The sequence below is a fragment of the Magnolia sinica genome, chromosome 4, assembly GCF_029962835.1.
Source record: "Magnolia sinica isolate HGM2019 chromosome 4, MsV1, whole genome shotgun sequence".
Lineage (NCBI taxonomy): Eukaryota > Viridiplantae > Streptophyta > Magnoliopsida > Magnoliales > Magnoliaceae > Magnolia > Magnolia sinica.
Genome location: NC_080576.1, coordinates 92,401,828 through 92,426,200, shown reverse-complemented (window position 1 = coordinate 92,426,200; position 24,373 = coordinate 92,401,828). Strand labels below are relative to the sequence as shown.

Sequence of the window (24,373 nt, the reverse complement as noted above, 5' to 3'; positions counted from 1 at the left end):
CGCCCCCCTTACGCACGTACACAAGGAGGGCCCCACCTTCGATCTAGATTGATGACGTCATCCATGGAGGGCCTCCTAGTTAGAGGACTATGTTTTGGTTCCTTGGGGTGGACCCGATCATCATGTGGATCCCATCATTGGATCTCATGATCGTGGCCCACTACCCTAAGTGACCTAGGACTTTGAGTTTTGCTTATTATTGTTATTAGGAATATCATGGATGGTTTAGATTGCTTTGATTAGTTGATATTTTTGATTACTTCATCTCCAAGTAATAGGGTGTGCACATGTGGCGAGTTTTGGGGTATAGAATTTTTATTATAAATAGGCACCCCTTGTAGTCTTTTTTCTATTTGAAGATGATTAATAAAATTTTGCGTTTTCCTGCTTCTCTAATTCTCTGAGTTGTGGAAACCTAATTGGGTATGAAACTCTCCCTTCTTCGAAGGGCTAACTACCGTGGTTCGAAGCCACACCCATCCCAAATCGCCCCCATCTCCTACCCTCCATATTCCTCATCTCCTACAGCCATCCCCTCATCAAATCCACTCCCATTTGCTGCTAATCTTTCCCCTACAACAAATTTTTAGAATCTGTCCCTGCAGGAGGGATGAAACTTCGACGGAGCATCGTGTTCAAACCGATCATCCGTTTGGCCTGAAATTTAGAGGGAAGGTGGCCCATCCCTGGCCGACCAGGCCCTAGCTAGTCGATTTCAGATTCGTGGGCCTTACACACATGCGGGCCGCCTTCCACGCACATGCGTTAGGCCTGGCCTGCTGTCCACACGCATGGGCTGTCTTCAGGTTCACTCTTTCCTCTCATTCACTCCTCTCTTACCTGATTTCCCTAACTCTAACCCCAGATTGTCTTAAATTTCAATTTCTTTGCCTCTTTTTTTAACCCTAGGGTTCCCCGAATTGAAACTTGTGAATTCCTTGGATTGAGGAAATATTTATGTGCATGTGTGGATGAATTTACTCTCCTTTGAGCATTGTTTGGTATATAACTTTAATTGATCTAGCCCTACCATGTGTAGGCCTGGACCCGCATAGATTCCCCTTGCTGAATGTTTGACTTTTTGTGGGATGTGGAATTTTGTGTGATTGTTTCTTAACTAGTATGATCTAAAGCTTGGAATCTTGCATAGCATATTTAAACTTTCATGTCCTGCATTAGAAGTTGGATGGGGTAGTTTCTAGCCCTTGGCGATCTGTGTACAGTTATTTTAGCTATGTGGTTTAGATGTTTGCTCATTGTCTATACATTTCTTCTTCTATTTTTCTTTTCCGTTTTCCCTGTTTTGATTGTCATTGTAACTTGTGGTGTTTCACCTTTTATTAATGGAGCTGCCATTCTCCAGGAAAAATAAAGGAGATTCCTTAGAAGATGGCTTTGATGCTTCTCTGGTGCAAAGTTGTAATTATGTTCAAATTGAAAAAAGACGAAATATGTGGAAGGAGAGAAGAAAGCGATGGAATAGGGCAACAATAATGATTAGTTCCCACTTCACTTGGATAATCTATTTATACTCTTGAGATTGGAAAGTATAATGATGCCTTTAGTTATGGACACGTTTACAAAGCCCAAAAAAGGAAAAAGACTAAAATGGCATTAGCACTGGGACACTGTATTTAAAAACAATTAATGCACCACAGCTTTGTAGAGGGGATGGGTCCTTAGTTTTATTTGTTTCAAGTGACTCTGTAGCATCTCTAGTTGGGAGTTGGGATCTATTCATTAGTAATGGTGTCTCTCATTTGTAAAAAGTGAAATAATCTATAGTATTTCATTGTTACCTGGTCATGTTTCCCTACATCTGCTTTTTCCCCTTCCCTTTCACTGGTTTTACAAACATTCCATTGCTTTCTATGTTTTAGGTACGCTTTACTTCTTCCTCTGATAAGTTTTACAGGAATCTAGGAATGCAATGATGTATGAAATGTTTCTATCTTCTAAACTCAAGTAATACTGGTGCATAATGCTGCGCTACTAAATAATCTCTCCTAGGAATTCTGAAACAAAATATTCTTGAGAAACAAACACTCTTTATTTCAATAACATAAAATAGATAAGCTCTACTCATCATCATCATCATCATCTAAGCCTTATCCCAATTAATTGGGGTTGGTTACATGAATCTTGTTCCACCATAACACTCTATCATTGGCCCTACCTTGAGTTAGACTATAGGTCACCAAAGTCTTTTCTTACTACCTCCATCGATGTCCTTTTGCTCCTTCCCCCTGCCATTTTAGAGACTTCAACTTGTACCAAATTCACTCCTAATCAGCGTGGTTCTTGGTTTATAATGCACACAAATGAAGTGATGAAAATACAAAGGGGCATCTGGTTTAACTGGCTCTAATTCTATTGGCTAATTCAAACACGGTTAATTTGGTTTAGAATGCACATTGAGATCGCTGATCTCCCATCATATCAATTTAGGCCCTCAAATTGGTTTGAATCTTGAATTTACACAGTTGGATGGCCAGAATTGCCAGAATACTCTATCATGATGCCTTGAAAAAAAAAGGAATCCTCTATCCTGACCCTTGGATGGTCCAAATCATTGATTGGCTAGCTTGTGTGACCGGGATGCACCAATTTCCCCTAGCCTTAGAAAAACTTGTCATCTAATTTATAAACAGTAACAATCCATGTCCATGTTTTGCCTTTGTAACATGTCAGCTTTTGGCGGTAGTTGATGGTGAAGGCCTACTCATCGACTTAGCATTGCTTGCATGATATGTTGTTCTAGGTCATGCTGCTTCTTTCACTTCTTTGTTTGCCACATCTTGAGTGTCGGATTTTGTTTCTTTTGCCACACTCGATTTGCTTGTGGCAAGGTTTTTATAATTGGTTATGTTACACCCGCATCAGCCAACCCCCTCGTGTTATTGGGGTTGACTAGTTAAGACTTAAAAATAATTGGATGTAACACCCCTGTACTGGCCATATCAGCCAATAACAGGGCGTATATGCACTGTTACGCATGATGTCAACACTATGCCCAGAAGTCTTTGATTTCATTTTTTCCCCATTTCCACCTCTTTTCTCAATAAAAAAGAATGAGAAAAGAGGAGATTTTAGTGCAGACTGCAAATCAAAGGCCCAAAGTGGTTTTGGTCCATTTTGCATAGAGGCTAAAAATCCGATCAACCTCCACTTTCGACTTTTCCTTCTTGTATTTGTTAGACTCGATCTACCAAATCATGTTTGATTATTGTTCAATTGGCGCCTATTTCCCTGATTATCTAGAAACATGAATAGAAACTGTGTACTATTCATCTGTTTTTTTTTTTTTCCTCAAATTTCTTGAGGGAAATGATGTATATAGATTAGAGATATGCAATAGTGCGATGAATCTTGTTGATTGCACAAATTTTGGACTCTGTCAAATTGGGCCGACGCTAGTCATCCAAAATTTATTTGTAATTTTCTGAGGAAAACGTAGTTAGACTAGATTGTTATTCACTTAGTCATGAGCAATTTATTAGTTATTTGCTTATTTGCATGTATGTTTATGTTTGACGTTTTGATTGTGATCATGTTATCTATTTCTTATACGGTACTTATGACTTGTGATTTGTGTAATTGTGTGATCATTACTCCTTGTAGACTTATAATCTTACGTTTTGATAATGGATATTTTAGAAGGGTTTTTCTAATGTCCCCACCTTTGTGGTAACTTTAGCCATGTTCCCCAACCATTTGAATGATACATAGGGCACTCAATAACCAAATGGGACGGTTCATTCAGTAGTTCTATTGAGAGCACGCCATGATGCAAGAATCATGCCAAATGGATGATCCCAACCCCTCGAATGGGTCCAGTTAGTTGCAACCATCCATTGTTTACAAGCCATAGATCACATTGTTAGAATCATCAAACCATAGTGCTACTTTTCAATCATAAGCAATACAAAGTGAGATCTATGAAGTCGATGTTTCAGGATGATGATTTGACCTCTTTTATTTCTCTGCCCAATCTTGACTGTCCATTTGTCATGCTATTGGTTAAATGATTAGGCTCTAGAGTCAAATAACGCTCTAGCCAAGGATGAATAGATGACGATGGTACCTTCGACTGTATCCCTGGTAGCCTCAATGTCTGGCTGTATCATATCGTTTGTTGGTGGTGCTTGGTCCTCATATAAAGATGTGACATCATCATAAGTCCGGGTTGCTTCTTTCTCAGACTGTGCTTGGACATCATAACTCTGAAATGGGCCCTCGTATTGTTGCGCTAAATCTCTCCTAGTTTTATGAATCAATGAATGGTTCAAATCGATATTATGCCAAGCATTGGGATGTTGCTAACAGCCCCATAAAGGCATTAGGAAAACCCGATTTAGAATATTATGTAAAATTGTAAAAGTATTTTAATGTCAGTTTTAGTACTCAACTTTAAATAGGCAGGCTGATAGACAACATTCTTCCCAAAGAATGCCCTATTACCTCTTGTAATTCATTTCCAAAACCAAAAAACAAATACATTTCCGGGATCCTCACACACACACACACACATATGTATATATATACACGGAAACGCTCACCTACGAACCAGTTCGTACGTACTACATAGAAACTTTTTTGAGAACTCATCATATCTGATGAGTTTCGAAAATCTGAACGGTCCACATGAAGCAGAACCTCATGAAACCCTCTGGTACGAAATTTTACTTTGATCCAAAACTTCGGTGGGCCATGAAAAATGCAAACAATTTCTTCCCTTGATTTGAATTTCTCTTTGCTATGGCCCACCAGAATCTTAGATCAGGGTGAAAATTCACCCCCTAAGGTTTCATGGGATTCCGCATCTTATGGACCGTTCGGATTCGACACCCATGACACGTGTGCAAAGGTGTGCACGTGCATAGGTGCGTAGGTGAGCATGCCTCTATATATATATATACATATATTAAAGTTTTCAATTTTTTTTGGGGAGTTTTATTCGTCATTATCATCTATGGCTTATCCCAACTATCTTGGGTTGGGTGCATGAATCCTTTTCTATCCCAACTATTTTGGGTTGATTGCATGAATCCTTTTCTGTCATTCCACTGTTCAGCTGGACCATAAGTCATCAATCTTTTCTTAGTACTTCCACCCACGTACTTTTAAGCCTTTTTCCTTGCCCTTTTAGATCCCTCAACTTATAACCATTTACTCATTCAACTTTCCCTCTTGTTACTTGTTGACGCTGCTCCTAAATTTCATTGAATGCATTCATTTCTAATTCCATCCTTGTCCTGTCACTCATCCATATTTTAACTACACACATGATGTTCCTGAACTCCCATCAATCTGTCCCATACATCTTTTCTAGCCTTATAGCCATCCTAGTAAAATTATCCTTTCAGTGTGAGTGGTATACAACGATCACATAAAACTCTAGAGGTGCATCTTCATTTCTTGCACCCTGTCTGAATTCTAAGGGTAACATCCTTCTCACTCTTTCTCTTATGAATTATCAACACAATATATTAAAAGTTGTCATTTTTTGGAAACGTCTTGGTTATTAATCTTTACTAATTCCTTGTTTCCACTACCATTGTTACTAAAATTGCCCTCCATATACTCTATTTTATTCCCACTAATTTTAAATCCTTTTAGATTCTAAAGCCCCTCTTCATAAATCTTGCTTTGTATTTATTCCCTCCCTCTTGTTTATCAAAACCATGTCATATGGAAACAACATATTTCATGGGGTCTCCTCTTGCAAATGCCTCACTAACTCGTCCATAACCAAAGCGAAAAGGTTCAGGCTTAATGCCAACTCCTAGTGCAAGCCTATAGTAATTAAGAACTCACTTGTCTCTCCGTTGTTGGCCCTCACATTTGTTATCACCCTCTCACTCATATTCGTAATCATGGCAATATATCATCTTCAAACTTCTTTCTTTCCCAACAACCACCAGATTAATTCTCTAGGTGCCCTATCATTAACTTTCTATAAATCAATAAAGAACATATGGAGATCCTTTCTCCTCTCACTATATTTCTTCATCAATTGTCTAAGTAGGAAAATAGCTTCAACGGTAGACCTCCTTGGCATGAAACCGAACTGATTTTCTGATATATGCTTTTTGTGCCTTAGTCTTTGCTTAGTCACTCATGCAAAGTTTCAAAGTATGGCTCATAAGTTTAATCTCACAATAGTTAATCCAGCCAATGTTCGAAATATCGGTATCGCATTACATTTCGCACCCTTGGGATACAAATACGTATTGGTTGTCACATGGGATATATCAGTTGTATCGCTTAATGTATCATTGTTGTTGGAAACATGGGGAAACATTGGAAATTGGTTGAATTTTTCAACAAAATTTCAGTGATTGTTAAAAAAGACATCAATACACACTTGCAAATCAAAACATTACGACAAACAAGTGAACATAATAGGTTTTCTTTGTATGAGGTCCTAATCTATGCGTTGTCTAACTGAATTGGTCCAAGTATATTCAAAGTTTATTCATATAATTTATAAATGTAAGAAGGCATGTGAAAACACATGCAATACATTCAAAAGCAAAAGAAGAATCACTAGATTAGGTTACATACATGTTTGATTTTGATTTTGATTTTTTTTTTTTTTTCAATTTTCCACAACTCGTTCATTCTCCAAATCTCGAAATCGAAGTTCCCAATCCATGATTTTTCATGCCATGTAAAACATGAAAAATCATAGATTTGTAACAATTTAACACTGATTTAACATGATTTACAGAAAAAATGATCGAAAAAAAAAAATGCTCACCGGATCATAAATGTGGGATATATCCCACTACTTGTGTGTTTTGTATTGCACGTGGGATACAAGATATATCGTGGGATATATCGGCTGATATCGTCGATATTTAAAACACTGAATCCAGCTATGTATGTCTCCTTTATGCTTATAATTAGGAACCACATTACTTTTCCTCTATTTGTTCAGTATTTTTTTCAATCTTACAAGCTCATTGAATAGCTTTGTCAACCAAAATAACCTAACATCTCTCACACACTTCTAAACCCCTATCAGTATACCATCTTGTCCTAGGAGTTCTCATCTTTCTCAAGGCTTCCTGTGCTTCAAATATTTTCATCCTACGAAAGTATCTTAGACACCAATGTGATTTGAGTTTGTGATTCCTTCCATTACTATGCTCTTTGAGTGATTGTTATTTAAGAAGTTCTGAAAATACCTTTTTCACCTTTCATTGATCTCATTGTACTGGACTAGTATTGATGATGACATCACTTCACGTACATCTTTGCGTATATATCAAAGGAGGAGGTGGGCTGCACTGATTTCCTTGTGGCTAGGCGAGTATCCTTGATCGTGTTGAAGACACCATGTGCTTGTGCGAGCATTTGGAAGATCCCACACTGGGAAGATGCACATGGGCTGCTTTATGGATTGATCTAGACCGTTGGATTGGAGGGACATGATGATTGGATCGTGGATCGTCCACATCAATTTTTAGATTTTATTATATTTTATGATTTGGTTTTTGATTATTTTATGTTTGGATATCTTATGAGTGATTTTTAGTTGATTTTCTTTAGACTAGGGTCATTTTAGTTAAAGTTAACAAAATAGGGTTGGTTTTGTAATTTTTTAAAGATTTAATGGTTGTGAACTCTCTCCCTACGATGTTTTGAGAAAAAAGAAGAAGAAAATTTCCTTACTCTTTGTTCTTCTTCCATCTTCATGTGATTTGAAAATGCCTTCCATGTTATTTTGAAGGGGGCGTGTGACCTATTTTCTTATGATGTTTTTAGGAAAAGAGTTCATTGCTCTTTGTTCTTATTCCATCTTCGTGTGATTTGAAGATGCCTTCCATGTGATTTGGAAAGGAGATTGGTGTGAAGCCGATCTTCATCAACTGAGGTGCGATGTCTCCATCTATCCCCACATCCATTCATCCACCATCATGGTATTTTGTTTTGAAGTTCTTTGATCTTTCTCATCCCAAATCATCACCTTTCTTCTAATCTCCACTACCTGTACCCATTAACAAGCCAAACCCTAAAAAAAACCTAGACCCTACAAATCTGGCCACATGTGTGAACCTCTTGGGTTGGCCGTATGGACACCCTTTGTCCCTGTTGGTTTCCCATCATCCTTGAGTCAAAACCCTCCTCTCTTTTCCTAAACCCTAAACCTAAACCTAGAAATCCCGAACTTTCCTATTTTCCCAAACTACCAAACCCTTCTCCCATTCTTCAATCAACCCCGAATCCTTGCACCCCTTCTATCCAAAACCCTAATTCCCATATCCTAACACCTAAACCCTTTCACCCAATTCGATCCCATAAACCCTAATTTCTAGATTTCCCCAACCCTAATTTTACTCTAGGTAGTATTAGATTTTCTACTTTACCCTATGCTAATTGGATGTCCCTACATCCATTAGATCCTAGTTTCCTTTATTTAATGGTCTTAATGATCTTGTATAACGATGTTTGGTAACATAGGCTAGGATTATGCATTATATTCTTTTGGTTTTCTTGGTATTTGTGATGATAATGGCAAGTTTTATGGGTTTTTTTTTTTTTTTGTTAGTTACTTTAATTTTGCAACTTGATCTCACACAATTTTTCATTCATGCATCGGTCCTACATCAATTATCCTTTAGTCATCTCCCTTAATGCATCAAACACGATCTAATTCCCTACTTTTCTTCTCTGTCATTTTTGCAAGTTTGAAGACATCTTTGTCACCTTCTCTTGTCCCCAATGAATTGTAAAGATCATCATAAGCCTTAAGTTTAGCCTCACTAATTTCTTAGCAATCTTTTTGGCATTTCTATATTGTTCTAGGTTTTTTTAATTCTTTTTAATTTCTAGTCCCTTGCTAGGCTTTGGAACATGAATAGTTCTTGTTAATATCTTAATGTACATCGCCATTCCACCATCAAGTTTCCTTATATGATTGGCTTTTCCCTTTAGATACTATTGAAACATCTTTTAGCACTTTCCTAATGCACTCAACCATCTCATTCCATATGACATTTACTTTATCTTCAACATTCCACTTTCATTCTTCCATCAATTTATGTTTGAATAACATTGTTATCCTTTTAAATCTACCACCTAGTTTCTCTATACATATTAGTTTCATTTTCTTTCTTTCATCTCTTAATGTAAATATCCATAACCATTAAGCTATGTTGGGCCGTGAAACTTTCTTTAGATATAACTTTGTAGTCCTTACACATTGATCATTCTGTCTTCCCAAGTAGAAAGAAATCTATTTGACTTATATATGATCTACTTTTGAAGGTTATTAAATGTTTATCTCTCTTTTTGTAGATTGCGCTTTCTAGAGCTAGATTGTGTGATAGCAAAATCTAGCTTCCCCCATCTCATTTCTTCTCCCAATACCAATTCCTCTATGTACCCTCTAATATCCTCTACATTCTTTTCCAAAATGAGCATTTAAGTGTCCTCCTACAAATATCCTCTCTTTTCCTTGTAGAAGTCCATCCATATCATCTTTGAATTGTCTCTGGATTCTATTCTCTAACCCTACCTGTGATGCCTATGCACTAATAATATTAATTATCTCCTCTCCTAATACAAATTTGATTTATAAAATCCTATCACTTGCTCTCTTAACATATACAATTTTATCCGTTAAATCTTTAAGATTATTATCCCTATCGCATTTCTATTTTTGTCTGATCCAATTGCAAAGCTTAATACTAATTCTTCTAGTTTTGGCCCATTTCTACTTGGCCTCTTGAGTGGAAGCCATGTTAACTCATTTTCGTTTCATTGAATCTACTAACTTCATACTCTTTACTTGTTAATGTTCCTATATTCCATGTGGCAAAACCAATCATATTCTTCTATACTAGCTACTATACCTGCATATGTCCAGAATGGCATGGGAACCCTTGCCTACTTCACACAACAATTGGCACTGTTGCAGTGCTACTTCTAGGGGACTCCCTAGCCAACCCTTTTCCATTTCTCATTGCACTCAAGTTCCGATGTAGTGGGTTGCTTAAAGGGAATGCCCTATTACGAGTTTGGAATGTCATATTGTTCTCATTCATGTTGAAAGTTTTGGCATTAATTTGATGTTGGCTGCCAACCAGACACAACCCTTTCTCCAGGTTGGGGACCGACAACAAGGGCATAAAACTCTCACAAGCAAAATGTAGCAGATTTTTATGTAGGTTTATGTAGGTCGATCCTGATCAAGGTCTATCTCATAATATATTACATGGGTTTATTACAATCATATATATATATATGTGTGTGTGTGTGTGGATGCCGATACTCAAGACCTTGGCTTTTGGTGTTGTCTTTGGAATTGCTTGCTTGCAATATTTGTCCTCCAATTGTTGTTGAGATGGGAGGGAGGCATTTATTTGAACTATGATATTTACAGGAAAATTCATTGGTATAATTACTGAATGGCTCTCTCTCTCTCTCTATGTCACTTGAATGCTTGAGTCCTTTGGTATCTCGTTGTTTGATTAAGATCCATTGGCTCTGTTTGAAGGTTTATTTGTTAATCTTCTTGCATGGTTGATCCTTAGTTTGATCCTACTGTTGATCTATCAATAATGCTTTTTGTGGATCCATTGACCAACCCATAAAGTACTCACGTTGGATTACTTTACTCTCTTCAGGAGACATTCTTTTGATATTTAGAGAGGATATGTACGCTTGTACCTATGCATGAATGTTCTGTACATGTTCTTTGAATACTTTTTAACTGAAAATCATGTATTGGCTTATCAACCTAAACAAGTTGCTCTTCATCCTCCTGCTCTTCTCTGCTAACTCATGTGCTTTCATATGATAGCACATGTCCAAGTGACTGGTGACATTATGCAGTTTCATAGAGGGAGGTGGTGGTCAATGCATATAGTCATAATATTCATAGGTGGTAGGTGGACGAGGGTGATAATCTGTGCACCCTAGTTTTGAATCACTTAATTGGTATCGACAATCGTGATGAACATAGGAGTTCAAATAGGAGTATTTGTATGAATTGCAGGAACATCATCCTCTCGCCATCTCAACAATGAATGAAAGCTATGGATTGGATTTGGAATTTTTATTTATGCTCTCTCTCTCTCTCTCTCTCTCTCTCTCTCTCGTGGGGATGAAATAGGGTTTGGAGAACGTGGGAATTTATGTCAGGGAAATATGTCATTTTGACAATTGAGTGTTTGTGGGGATTGAAGATTTTGCAAGATTGGGTTTTAGGGTTTAGAAAATTTGGGGATTTTGACCCAATTGCAATGTTGGGTTAAGAAACTTGGGAAATTGGGAAAGTTAGGGTATTGAATGGGAAAAATTGGGGGGTTTTTCTAAATTATGGTTTTGGATGAAGGAAATTGACATTTGACAACATTTGCATCTCTATAAAAAAGGGACATTTGCAAACCTTGGGAATGAATAGAATTTTCAGGATTGGGAAAAAAGGTTTGACGACGGTGAAGACCAAGGGTTGTGCTAGTTAGGAGTGAGTTGGTACTAGTTGAAGGCTTTGAATGGGCAAGGGAGGATGTGGGTGGAGGTTGTAAGAAAAGGCTTGATGACCTATGGTCTAATGGAAGTTATGGCCCCTGAGAGAGTGGTATGGAGGAAAATGATTCATCTCTCTGATCCCAAATGGTCGGGAAAAGTCTTAGATGATGATGATGGTGATGATGTTTGATGATGGCAAAGAATTGTGAAATAGGAAAAGGAATGAGAAAGAAGTGAAATCCCAATGAGTGAAACTTGCTCGCATATTAAAATTGATGCAACCAAATTGAATAGGGAGAGCTCGATTTAGATACGTGTCATTTTCTTGAAGCTGAAATCACAAAGTTTCCTCAGAAGTATACAAAAAGAATTAAGGGTTGCATTGATATCCAACAGAATGCTTGCCACTATGTTAGTAATCCCAGTCCTCCACTCTTCTATTGTAGGCAATATGTGCCAAAAGGAATGCAACTTATGTTTTAAACCCAAAGAACATGATTTTATCCACATATCCATCATAGTTTCTAGAAAAAAAAGTCTTTTACTTGCTTTCATACTCTATATTCTCAAAGCAACCCTAAGATAATTTGAGCCATCTATTGCTTCTTAATAGCCATTTATTTCAGTAAAATATTTTAAATGGCCGAAATACTCTTGAATCGTATTACAGCCATATAAGTGTACCAAACCCTCCTCTCTCTACAGAGCCTCCACAACTTGGAAAGCAATTTTGAGCCTCAAGAGCTCTGTCTTGGTCGACCTCTCCTTCTCATTGGGAGTTGGGACTTAGATTAGATTCTGTCTAGATAACTGGATCCTAGATAGACCTCTCCAACGTGCTTTCCCAGCTTTGGCTAGAGTCTCCTCAAACCATTCCATTCTAGTTTCTAATTGTTTTTCCCTCGTTGGCTTAGGAATTTGGAGCCCTCCTAGTCGAAGAGCCTTATCCATGGAAGAGACTAACACCTTTCTAGACCGTCTTCATCTGCTACATGGGGTTAGTGCAGCTACTGGGCAAAACGACGGCTAGTGCTTGTACCAGAGTAAATAGAATTAGTAGTTTGGTAGTAGATGGTTCTATGATGGAGGATAAGGACAGGGTTTGGAACTCCATTGTCTCATTCTATAAAAAAATTGTTATCTTGTTATGATTCGTCTAGATTGCGATTGGAAAATTTAGCTTTTTCTCAGCTATCTTCCCGGCATTCTTTCTCTTGAAACGTCATTTCTAGTAGACGAGGTTAAAGAGGTTCTTGAATCTCTGTGTGGGGAAATGGTGCCCGGCCCGGATGGTTTTCCTTTGAGTTTTTTCTTTCCAGTTTTTTTTTGGCCAGTGGTTAATAACGATGTTATGGACTTCATGGCAGAATTCTTTGAGCGAAGCCGTCTTTCAAAAGAACTTGGGGCGACTTTTATTACTTTGATCCCTAAGATAGAGGGTGTGGAGTCTCCTTAGGATTTTAGGCCGATAAGTCTAATTGGTAGTCCTTATAAAATCATTGCCAAAGTTCTAGCCTCGAGATTCAGAAGACTGCTTTCCCAAGTTATTTCTTAAAACCAAAGCGCCTTTATAGCGGATAGGCAGATTTTAGATTTGGCCCTTATTGCCCATGAATATATTGACTCCAGACATAGGGAGGAGAGTAGCGGGGTGGTTTGTAATCTAAATCTTCATAAGGCTTACGATGATGTTGATTGTGAAGTTTTGGATTACATGCTTGGTAGGATTAGATGTGGTTCCAAGTTGAGGGGGTGGATCCAAGCCTATATTTGCTCGCCTTATTTCACCATCTTGATAAATGGAGCTCCAAGTGGTTTCTTTAAATCGTCTCGCCGGATCAGACAAGGGGACCCTTTATCTCCTTATCTTTTTGTTGTGTTGGGGGAAGCCTTTAGTGGAATACTTCAAAGAGTAGAGGGGAATGGGTTGTTCTTTGGTTTTAGAGTGTCTAGTGTGGGGATGCAAGTTTCCCATCTTCAATTTGTAGACTATAAAATTCTTTTTTGTGATGTGGATAGAACTTAGATTGATAATCTTAGTAAAGTTGTGGTGTGCTTGGAAGCAGTTTTAGGTTTAAATGTAAATATGTCTAAATAAGAACTCCTTGGGATTCATGTGGATCGTGATTGGGGGAGCTAGTTGAAGTATTTGGGTGTAAAGCGGCATAGTTTCCTTCTTATCTCAGGCTTCAGTTATGCATTGGGAAACTGACGAAATACTTGTGGGATGAAGTTTTTGAAAGACTTGAAAGCAAGCTTTCTTCTTGGAACGGTCAGGATATTTTGTTAGGAGGGCGGATATCTCTTATCAAGGATGTTCTCTCAAACTTGCCAGTTTACTTTTTGTCTCTTTTCTAGTGCCCCCAATCGGTGTTGGATAGAATAGATAAATTAGGAAGGCATTTTTTCTGGAAAGGCTTGAATGAGAAGAGGAAATTCAATCTTCTTAGATGGAAGCAGGTTCGTAAGCCAGTCAAGGAAGGAGGAGCAGGCGTGAAGGATCTCACTCTTATGAATTTAGGCCTTCTTGGTAAATGCATTGAAGATTCAGAACAGAGGCTAGAAAGTTGTGGAGGGAACTTCTAGTCTCCAATTATGGCACGTAGCCCGGTGAGTGGTGCATCAAGACCTAGTCTCTTTACAAAGCGTCTAACGTTTGGAGGGCGCTTACTATGATAGAACAAAAGGTCTCGTGAAGGGATGTCCTTTTCGTTGGGAAAAGGGAACCACATTCACTTTCGGATGGATGCTTGGTGCGGGGATCATCCGTTGATAGTGCTTTTTCCTAGAATTGCTAATTTAACTATTGATCTCTTGGTTCATGTGGACAGTTGTTATTCGTTTGTTGGGGGTTGTGTGGTGTGGTCCTCTCCATGCAGAAGGAATTTAACGAATGAAGAGTTTCAGGAAATTTTGTCTCTACTTCAGCGCCATAATGTCTTTGTGCCCTTGGTGTTCGTTGAAGATTCCATGGTTTGGAAGGAACATGGCTTGAGTTCTTTCTCGATCAAATCCTTCTACAATTTCTTGTCTGAGCCTTTAAGTGGGAACTCTTTCTGGTTTCATCATTGGTCTTATGGCATTCCTCCTCGTGTAGTGGCGTTCGTTTGGCTCGTGGGTAGAATCTGGATCCTAACCATTGATAACCTGCAAAAGAGATCCTTGATTCTTTCGAACATTTGCTTGATGTGTATGAATGACGTGGAGTCGGTAGCAAGGTGTTTTGTCACGGTAATGGTGGTCGTAATGGCCACCACTGTTACCTCTATGATACGGGTCGTAACGGCTGTTATGGCCCCCGTAATGGCCGTTACGGTCTCTTTTTTTATTGAAAAAAATCCTGAAAAACCTGTATTTGCCCCGTAATGTCGATTAAAAAGTATGTAAAACCTGTATCTTCCTCATAACAGACAATTACGGGGTTGTTATGGCCTTTATAGGAGACGTAACATGCCGTTAACGACAATTATGGGTCATTTTTTCCCATAATGCTTGTTACGACCGTTACAACCCTGTAACGTGTAACGGTTGCCACCGTTACCTTTACATAACGGTCTTTACGACCCCCGTAATGGCCTTTATGGCACTCGGTTGATCACCTTTTCATCCATTGCCCTTTTGCGTCTTCGATATGGGATCAGTTTTTTCTCCTCTTCCTGGTATCTTGGGCTATGCCAAATTCAGTTGCGGATCTTCTCTGGGCCTTGCATGGAATCAACTTGGGAAAGGCTTTAAATGCGGTTTGGAGGTTGATGGCTATGGGAATACTTTGGCTCATCTGGAAGGAACTGAATAGTTGTACTTTCGACAAGGCCTCGTCTGAGGAGGGATCATTTGTAGAGTCAAATGTATGGTGGTGGAATGGGTTGCTTATGTTGAAGCAGCAAAATGCGTAGATTTGTCCACCTTTTTCCTTTGGTTTTGGGTTGTATTCTTTTGCCACCTTGAGGTGGTTCTTTTAATAAAAAAATTATGTTTTTTTTTTCAAAAAAAAAAAAGAAAAAAGAGAAAAAATGCCGGGGATTGACCCATAGATTGGCAAAGGTTTTTGGATTTTTTGAATATAGTTGCATCATTTCTGTCAAACAACACTTACTTTAGGACCCTAGATAAAGGAAAATTATTCTGTGCACTTGTTTTTTTTTTTTTGTGCTATTTTTATTTCTGTGAGATGTCTTTTTTAGCATCCGCCGATGTTTCATTGAAAAAAACGACCAATTTCCCAATGTTTTCCAAAAGCAACGATACATTATGTGGTGCATCCAATATTTCTCATGCGACACCTGATATGTTTCCATATTCTAAGGGTGAGATACATGCATCGAGAATGAAAGTGAAAACATTGGTGGCATCCGGAATTAACATACCTCTTATTTTCTCTTGAAGGGAGGTAGTGGGTATTGTCCAGTTGCTACATGGTGTCAAGCCTAATTTAATAAAATACCTTCCTCTTTGGTCTATCCAAGGTCAAATATTCTTTGATTCATTAATAGTGGGGATCTCTCTCTCTCTCTCTCTCTCTCTCTGTCTCTCTCTTGTTTTGTTAACCGGCATAGTTGCCATTATATTGTAGTATAAATAACTGAAGAAGGCTATATGCTTTTCTGGTTGTTATGACATGTCTAAATTTGAGCTATTAGTTTTGACTTGTTTTTGATAATCAGTTTGCTTTTTTGGTCCTTATTATGCACGCATTTACTCTTTAGCATTTGTCTACTTTTCAGTCGATAGCTTATATAAAATCATGAATCTATGAACTTTCTCTAATAACTGAACAAAATCATTATTTTTCTACCCATCCTCTGTTGTGTTAGGTTCAATTATTACTCCATGCATGGTTTCATTCCAGGGAAACACCCACCTAATTAATTGTTGTCTGCACCCTTCTTTTATTATTTACATTCTGTTTGTCATCTTTTATGGTCTAGTTGTATAAACTTCCTGTAGATGTCTTATTGTCACCCGAAACATAAACTTCCTGTACATGTCTTATTGTAATCTGCAACTAGTTAATCTGGATGCCCATACTTATTGTATTTCAGAAACTGGATGTGTTGCGTGAGGGTTCTCCACTGCTTATAGAAAGTGAGAACATGCCTAAGGACTCTCCTTCTTCCGCTCAGTCTGTTTCAACTGATCCATCGTATGATTTTAAACATGGAAGATCCTCTAGCAAGTGGATTGAAGAGCAATCCTCAGTCATCAGTTCAGTCACAGAGTCAACTCAAGCTGGTGAAATTATTAGTGGGAGTGCCGCCGGTCTCAGGTTGCCAACAGTATGTTTCTTCCAGCCATGGTTTAATAAACAATAGCTAGTGTTTTCTTGTTCAGTTGTGTCATGCTTAAATTTTCTTTTTACTGTAGGGATACAACTGCACATAAAATAATGCATGATGCTCCTTTAGTTGTGTGAGTTTAAACCAATGTTTAATGATTGACATCTACTTGGAAAATTGTTTGCAGATTTTGTGTATGAATCATCCGAATTTTTTTAAAAAATGTAAATAATCTTTTATTATTTTTATATTTTTTTATTGACAACATGGATACTGTCCTGGGAAGCACCCTCTAGATTGACAAGTTTTTCCTCCATTTTAGAGCCTCATGGGGTTTTTTCATTTATTTATTTCCATTTCTAGGGACACACCCATCCAAACTCAGAAGGGTAATTTCAGTTGCTTTGATAGGCTGGACATGTTGGATTTTTGGAAAACCTTACCATGACATTCATTTCAGTTCATGTAGAAAGAAAAGAGAAAAGGATGTCAGGGAGTTCTTTTTGTTTCTTTTTTTTTTCCTTTCGAAACTCAATGGGAAACATCAGTGATCCTTACAGGATGGCTGCATGCTTTTTTAAAGCAGCCGTGTGACAGTGCCCACTGTTACCATTACATAACTATTTTTGAATACCATGCATCACACCCCATTAGCCTAATTTCATTGCTTATTGGTGAAATATTTATTGTTGAGAGTGGATAAATTTCGACTGTTATGAAATTATTTATATTTGTTTGTTTGTTTGTTTTTTTTTTTTTTTGGAGTGCAGGTTGGGATAACAACGTCAGATCAAATGGATCTGCTTGTGGAACAGGTTAAGATGCTTGCAGGCGAGATTGCATTCAGCACTAGTACTCTCAAACGTTTAGTTGAGCAGTCTGTAAATGATCCGGACGGCTCTCAGATTCAAGTATAGATTTCTTCTCTTTGTTTAAATTCTATGTTATTGTACATGCTGAAGCGGGTTAAATCATCTCCGCAGTTAAATTTTTGCAAGTGAGAATGGAATGTCCTGAACAATGTGACAATAACATTATCACATTGTTGATCCAAAATAGTCATGGTGGTTCCGTCATTCCTCATGTTAGGAAGCCACTCAACTGAACCCATTCTTATCTTGGGCGGTCTTGCTTATGTCTGTACTCTCTTTCCTGATAAAGTTCTTTAAGAGCCTGTTTGAAGTGCGGGATTAAATGGTATTGAATTGCATTAGGTGGAATTAACATCAGTATTGCACCATGATTGTATGTCTGGAAATACCATGGTATTTTGACCGTCCAATCCCATGTTTGGAATCAAATTCTTCTTATGGGAAAAACACTATATTAAGTGAAACTTGTGTTTGGTGGACCATTGAATTGTAATCAGCGGACCAGATTTCATGACTGATGCCAGTCACCTATATGCATGTGCAACTAGATTTGTGTCTTGTAAAGGGCTCATGTGGATGGAAGGCGTGGATAAAGCGCATGCATTAATGTGGGGCCCACAGATGTAGTGGATTTCGAAATCCTACTGTATCTCCTGCTGGGAATGGATGATATGATACTTGGATTAATCCAATCCTTCTCATCTTTTCCAACCGCTGGATGGAATTTACATTGCACCTAATGAATTCCATACCACCTAATCCCACTTAATACCCTGTCCCAAAACAGGCCCTAAGTTCAGCGGAGACAAGCAGATCCCTTGATGTTTCTTCTCTGCCCATTCTTAGACTACAGAACCTTAATGATGCATATGTGCATCTTGTACTTAGCATATTCAGGACATCACAAATGCCCAAGAGCTTGTCAAAGTATGTTGGAATGAAACAGTTGTGTGTAGATACTCATGCATCTATCTTGCTTTGTCACCACCTTGGAACTTGGAAGCACAGAAGTTAATTATATGCATTCATGCTGATTGCCAGATAGAAATCTGTTCCATGTCACTTGCAGTTGGCAATTATCCCTCTATCTTTGAGTTTCCATTGTAACTTATTTTGGATTATGCCATTCAAAAAAATAAAAATAAAAAATCTTTTGTATTATTCTGTGAATTCATTCCGTTAATCTGCAATAAGACCAGCTTTGAAAATGGGGATTATTATTTCATACATGTTGTTTCATGTTCCAACATCGGCCATGTCAATTCAATTGTTTGCAAGTCAAGATGGTGTCAGAATTCACCAGATTATGTTTCCAAATACTCAGCTACTTCAATCACAGACAAACTGCAAAAGTAAACTGTAGTTGTTTGCTTATTTTTGTTGTAGAAGGACAAGCAAAATTTTAGCCTGACCTGAGCAGTTGATCCTTAGAGGAAACCATTATTCAGCGATGACATAATTGCTTATCATGCTTATTGTATCTTAGGTATTTGTTTTTAAGGCTTGCTGTGCTGTTATAGTAATTTTTGCGAACACAGATTCAAAACTTGGAATGTGAAATACAAGAGAAACGGCGGCAAATGAGGGCTTTAGAGAAACGCATCATGGAAAGTGGTGAGGCTTCAATGGCCAATGCTTCCATGGTTGATATGCATCAGGTAATTTGATTTTCATTTTTGCTTTTTGTCTTTATGTTAACAATCCTCTTCATTTTTATGTGGTGTTAGTTTCTTCATTTCATTGATGAACCAATTCTTGTTGAGTTTGCAAAACAGACGGTCATGAAGTTGATGACTCAGTGCAATGAGAAGGGTTTTGAGCTAGAGGTGAATTCCTATTCCTGCAAAATCTCTTGTTACTGGACACTGCAAGAGGAAAACATGATACAGCTGCATGATGTGAATTTTGATTCGCATTAAATCACTTGCTAGCTTTCTTTAGTGGTAGTATGATTATGTTGCTGATATCTGCAAATGGTAGGAAACCACCTTTTCTTGTATGTGTTGGATCCGATCTATCATTGCATTAAATCCTGTGAGCTAATGGGTGCAGATAAAGTCAGCAGACAATCGTATCCTCCAAGAGCAGCTTCAGAATAAGGTAGATAAATGGAATGTTCTTCTCTTGTCTTTCTGATTTAAATAGGTGTACCATCTTAGAAAAACTATTGCATTTTAGATTTCTCGTTGCAGTAATTTTATTTGCATAGATGGCTTTCTAGATGCCCATCTTTTATAAAGGTTCATCCCTTTATCCTTTACCCTATTTTCTTTTTCAAAACTTGACAAATGTTAATTGTTGCAGTGTTCAGAGAACAAAGAGTTGCAAGAAAAAGTGCTCCTTTTGCAGCAACAGCTGAGTTCAGTCACGGGTGACAATTTGCCACCATCCTCTGAACAGCTTGTGTCAGAAGAATATGTTGCTGAGTTGAAAAAGAAAATTCAGTCTCAGGTGATTACTATGCCAGCATTTTAATGTGCACACACAGAGACACGTGCCCACCCACACATACATATTGAATGGTTGGATTCATATATTTCATTTATTAAAAAGTTGCTGGAGGTAGATGCCGCTAGTGCCAATCAAGTTAATTCTCTGCTAACTGCTGCTGTCTTAGTTTAATGTCCTTCAGTGGCTGTAGTTCAATCCAAGCTTGTCATGGTTTGGCGAAGTGTGCTGGATGGTCTTACTTTTCCTGCAACATTTTCACAACTGCATGTTAATATTCACAGATGATGGTGGAAAGTAAATGACTATCAGTGAAATGCTCTGTGACAAGGGCGTGTCACTGCTTTGAAACCCTTTCGGGTTGACAAGTTCAACACTCTTGCATTTTTAATTATCATTGTCTTTGATTTTTGGGATGCCTTTTACTTGCAAATAATTGATAATTTGTTTTATTTTTATTATTATTATTATTTTTTTTGAAAGATTACTTGATTAAAAAAAAGGGGGGGAAAAAGCTACAGAAAGGAGCTGCTGAGATAGCAGAACCAGTTAGGACTGAAGAAAGGAAAGATCGACATTACACCCATCCGTATGGGAAGCCCGTTTAGCAATCAAACATTTAACAAAGGAAGAGACTAAGTGATAAGGCTTCGATTTGTTTCAGAAACAGCGGTTGTTTCTTTGTGTCCAAACGGCCAACCAGGTGGCCAAAATAGCCATCCGCCAGACCTTTGCTTTTGGTTTGTCCATTCTAACACCATGCCATGCCTTTAGAAGCATGTCTGCATTTCTTGGGAAGCACCAGCTGATCTTGAAACAAGAGATAATGTCTGTCCAAATGGAGGAGGCGAATGGACAACGGATCAGTAAGTGGTCCACTGTCTCTTCAGAGGACAGGCAGCATATGCAGACATTAGGAAGAGTCATTCCTCTTTTCCAAAGGTTGTCCAAAGTGAGAATTTTGTTGTTTCCAGCCAGCCATCCGAAAACGTGTAGCTTTGTAGGAACAGAATATTTCCAGATGAAGTGATGGTTCTGAGAAGAGGAGTCCCCTTTGGGGTCAATATTTGTTTGAACAATGATTTGACCGTGAAGATCGACGATTTGTCTGGCTTCCAGATGATTTTATCCTCACATTTGTGATTAGGAAAAACAGGCTGAATGCATTCCATGAGCTCCACAAATTCAGAGATCTCCCAGTCCTCCAGGTTTCTTCTGCTTTGGATGTTCCAGACCACCTTGCCTGCTTGCATAGAGTAGTTTTCAGCTATAAAGCTGTGACGGTTTGCTGCCAGACGAAAGATGGTGGGGAATCTATCTTTTAGTGGAATGTCCCCAATCCAAGAGTCCATCTAGAATCGGATGCAATCGCCCTTGCCTACTTCAAAACCAATCCTTTTGATCATCTCTTCTTTCATGTGGCAGATACCTTGAGCTCCCATATTTTGCTTTGAGGATTTTATTCCACAGACCGTCCTTTTCATTGCTGAGTCTCCAAAACCATTTCCCAAGGAGAGCTTGATTCATCAATTTTAGGTCTTTAATACCAGCTCCTCCATCTTTAATCTGCTTACAGACCTGCTTCCACTTTATGAGATTAAATTTCTTCTTTTCGTCTTTGCCTTTCCAGAGGAAATTGCGTCTGAGGGAGTCTATATCCTTGAGGATCTTAGCAGGGCATCGAAACAGAGACATGAAATAAGTAGGAAGATTCGATAAGGCTGATTTATCAGCGTAAGACGACCCCCAATTGAAAGATAGCGATATTTCCATCCCGCCAGGTGGTGATTAATTCTATCAATGACTTTGTCCCACTGATATTTTTTTGGCAACCCCAGGCATAGAGGGAGACCGACAAAAGAGGTCAGGAAAGATCCCTAGGAACACCCCGATAAGTCTGTTAAATCCGCAACCTCCTGTCTATCCAAGTTAATCCCATAAATTTTGGATTTGGTCATATTTATCTTCAAACCCGCAACAGCTTCGAAACACTTTATAGTTGTTCTCAAATTAGCCACAGATTCCGAGCTTGCTTCGGAGAAGATAAGGATGTCGTCCGCAAACTACATGTGAGAGATTGGGTGTTGTAGGCCTTTCATTTGAATTCCCCTGATAATGCCTTCCTGATTGGCTTGGAGAAGCATCACAGATAAGGCCTCGCCGATAAAGAGAAAAAGGAGGGGAGATAGGGGGTCACCTTGTCTAAGACCACAAGAACTTTTGAAGAATCCTTTGGGCGATCCGTTTAAAAGGATAGAAAAATGAGCTGAATTGATACATTCCCCTATCCACCTCCTCCATTTGTCACCAAGTCACATATGTTTCATCAGATATAGGAGGAAGTTCCAATCCACATGATCATAAGCTTTCTCTATGTCAAGGTTGCAGAAAAGAAATTTCTTCTTTGGTAGGTGGCAGGAGTGAAGACATTCATTAGCAATAAGAGCCCCGTCGATAGTTTGTCTACCTGGGATGAAAGCGCACTGGTTAGGGGCGATGATAGAGCCGATAACTGTCTGCAGTCTGTTGGCGAGGACTTTAGCCAATATTTTATAAAGATTGCCAATAAGGCTAATAGGTCTGAACTCCCTGAATTCCAAGGCCCCCGAGCATTTTGGTGTGAGCTTGATAAAAGTTGCACCTAGGTTTTTTGATATTCTCCCCCGATCATAGAATTCATTGATAAAGGCTATAATCTCTTCCTGAAGAAGGTCCCAAAAGAATTGGAAGAAGATAATCGGATACCCATCTGGACCAGGGGCCTTATCACCACCTAAGTCCATCACTGCCTTCTTAACTTCTTCCACAGAGAATGGCTGTTCCAGGGAGGTAGCATTATCTTCACTGATACGCAGGAACAATAGATTATCCAGCTGAGGCCTAGACCATCCCTCATTTTGAAGAAGACCATGAAAATACGAAATAGCTTCCTTAATAATGGACTCTTCGTCTTCAATTCGGCTGTCGTTAATGGTTATGCTGTTGATGCGATTAACCTTAGCATGCATGCTGGCTACACGGTGAAAGTACCTTGTATTTCTATCTCCTTCCTTGATCCATTTAGCTCGGGCTTTTTGCTTCCACGAGATTTCACATTGCAGGATTCTGGCGGATAGGGATTGAATTAGCTGAATTCTTTGCGCTAGAACCTCTTTCGACATAGGGGTGCCTTCTGCAGTGATGTCAATATTATGTATTTCTGAAAGAGTGGAGTCAATCTCCTCCTCCAGTCTGCGTCGTTCCTCTTTTGACCATTGTTTTTCTCTTTCAACTTCTTTAGTTTGGACCAAAGATTGTGCCCTGCAAATCCATGAGACCGTAACTCCTTCCACCAGTCCTCCACCATGGATTTGAAACCTGCAACATGGAGCCAGGAGACATCAAAACGGAAAGGCTTGGGACCCCAATCTTCCTCCTCCATCGATAGAATAAGGGGCCACTGATCAGAGGTAGTCCTGGGAAGGACTGATAAGGAGGAGGAAGGTAGGAGCTCCAGCCAATCGGAGGAAAGAAGAAAGCGATCCAACCTAGACAAAATCGGATGAAGCCTCCCATTCGTCCAGGTGAATCTGGAGCCGATTAAAGGGAGGTCGATCAGACAGTTACTATCAATCCAATTGGAGAACGCAACCATATGGGATTTCAACTTGCTCCCTGTAGATATCTCAGATGAGCACCTGATAATGTTGAAGTCACCAGCAAAGCATATTGGTTTGCTGAAGCTTTGTCTAATTTGCGATGGTTCTTTCCAAAATTCTTCCCTCTGATCGTTATTAGTAGGCCCGTAAGCAGAGCAGATGAGAAAGTCCGTCGCCATAGCGTTGTTTCGCAGAGAAACTGTAAGCGAGAAATTCCCTACTGAGGTGTTGAGAACAGACCAATAAACTGACCTCCAAGCAATTAAGATTCCCCCCGAACTACCCGCAACATCTTTGACCACCCATTTAACATCTGGAGAATTCCAAAGCATTTTCATAAGCCGATCGTCGAAGCGGTTCACCTTGGTTTCCTGGATGCATATGATTTGGGGATTACATCTACTACAACTGTTCTTGATGAGGCACCTTTTTTGCTTAGACCCCACCCCCCGAACATTCCAGGAAATTATCTTCATGAGAGAACGTCACTTCCTCGCGTACCCTTTTCGCCTCCATCATTTTTGAGATGTAGTGTGGGTGGTGAGATAATATCTTTCCGCCTGATGACCCTATTTCTTCTTGTCCTTAGGGTTCTTCTTTGGGGGGTTCTGTGCGGATCCAGAGGTCTACCTCTATTTTCAACACACTGGAATAG

At 38.9% G+C, this 24,373-nt stretch overlaps 1 protein-coding gene across 2 annotated transcripts in view; it reads left to right on the top strand.

Annotated features, from left to right (window-relative positions):
• The window catches only part of LOC131243384 (kinesin-like protein KIN-7D, mitochondrial), a 105,470-nt gene that overhangs the window by 63,919 nt on the left and 17,178 nt on the right, over nucleotides 1–24,373 (top strand). For both annotated transcript variants that reach the window (XM_058242715.1, XM_058242714.1), the window contains 6 exons: nucleotides 16,527–16,760; nucleotides 17,531–17,671; nucleotides 19,171–19,290; nucleotides 19,408–19,458; nucleotides 19,685–19,732; nucleotides 19,937–20,083. In XM_058242715.1, coding sequence (XP_058098698.1) covers nucleotides 16,527–16,760; nucleotides 17,531–17,671; nucleotides 19,171–19,290; nucleotides 19,408–19,458; nucleotides 19,685–19,732; nucleotides 19,937–20,083 — 741 coding nt within the window. The remainder of the gene's footprint in view (nucleotides 1–16,526; nucleotides 16,761–17,530; nucleotides 17,672–19,170; nucleotides 19,291–19,407; nucleotides 19,459–19,684; nucleotides 19,733–19,936; nucleotides 20,084–24,373) is intronic.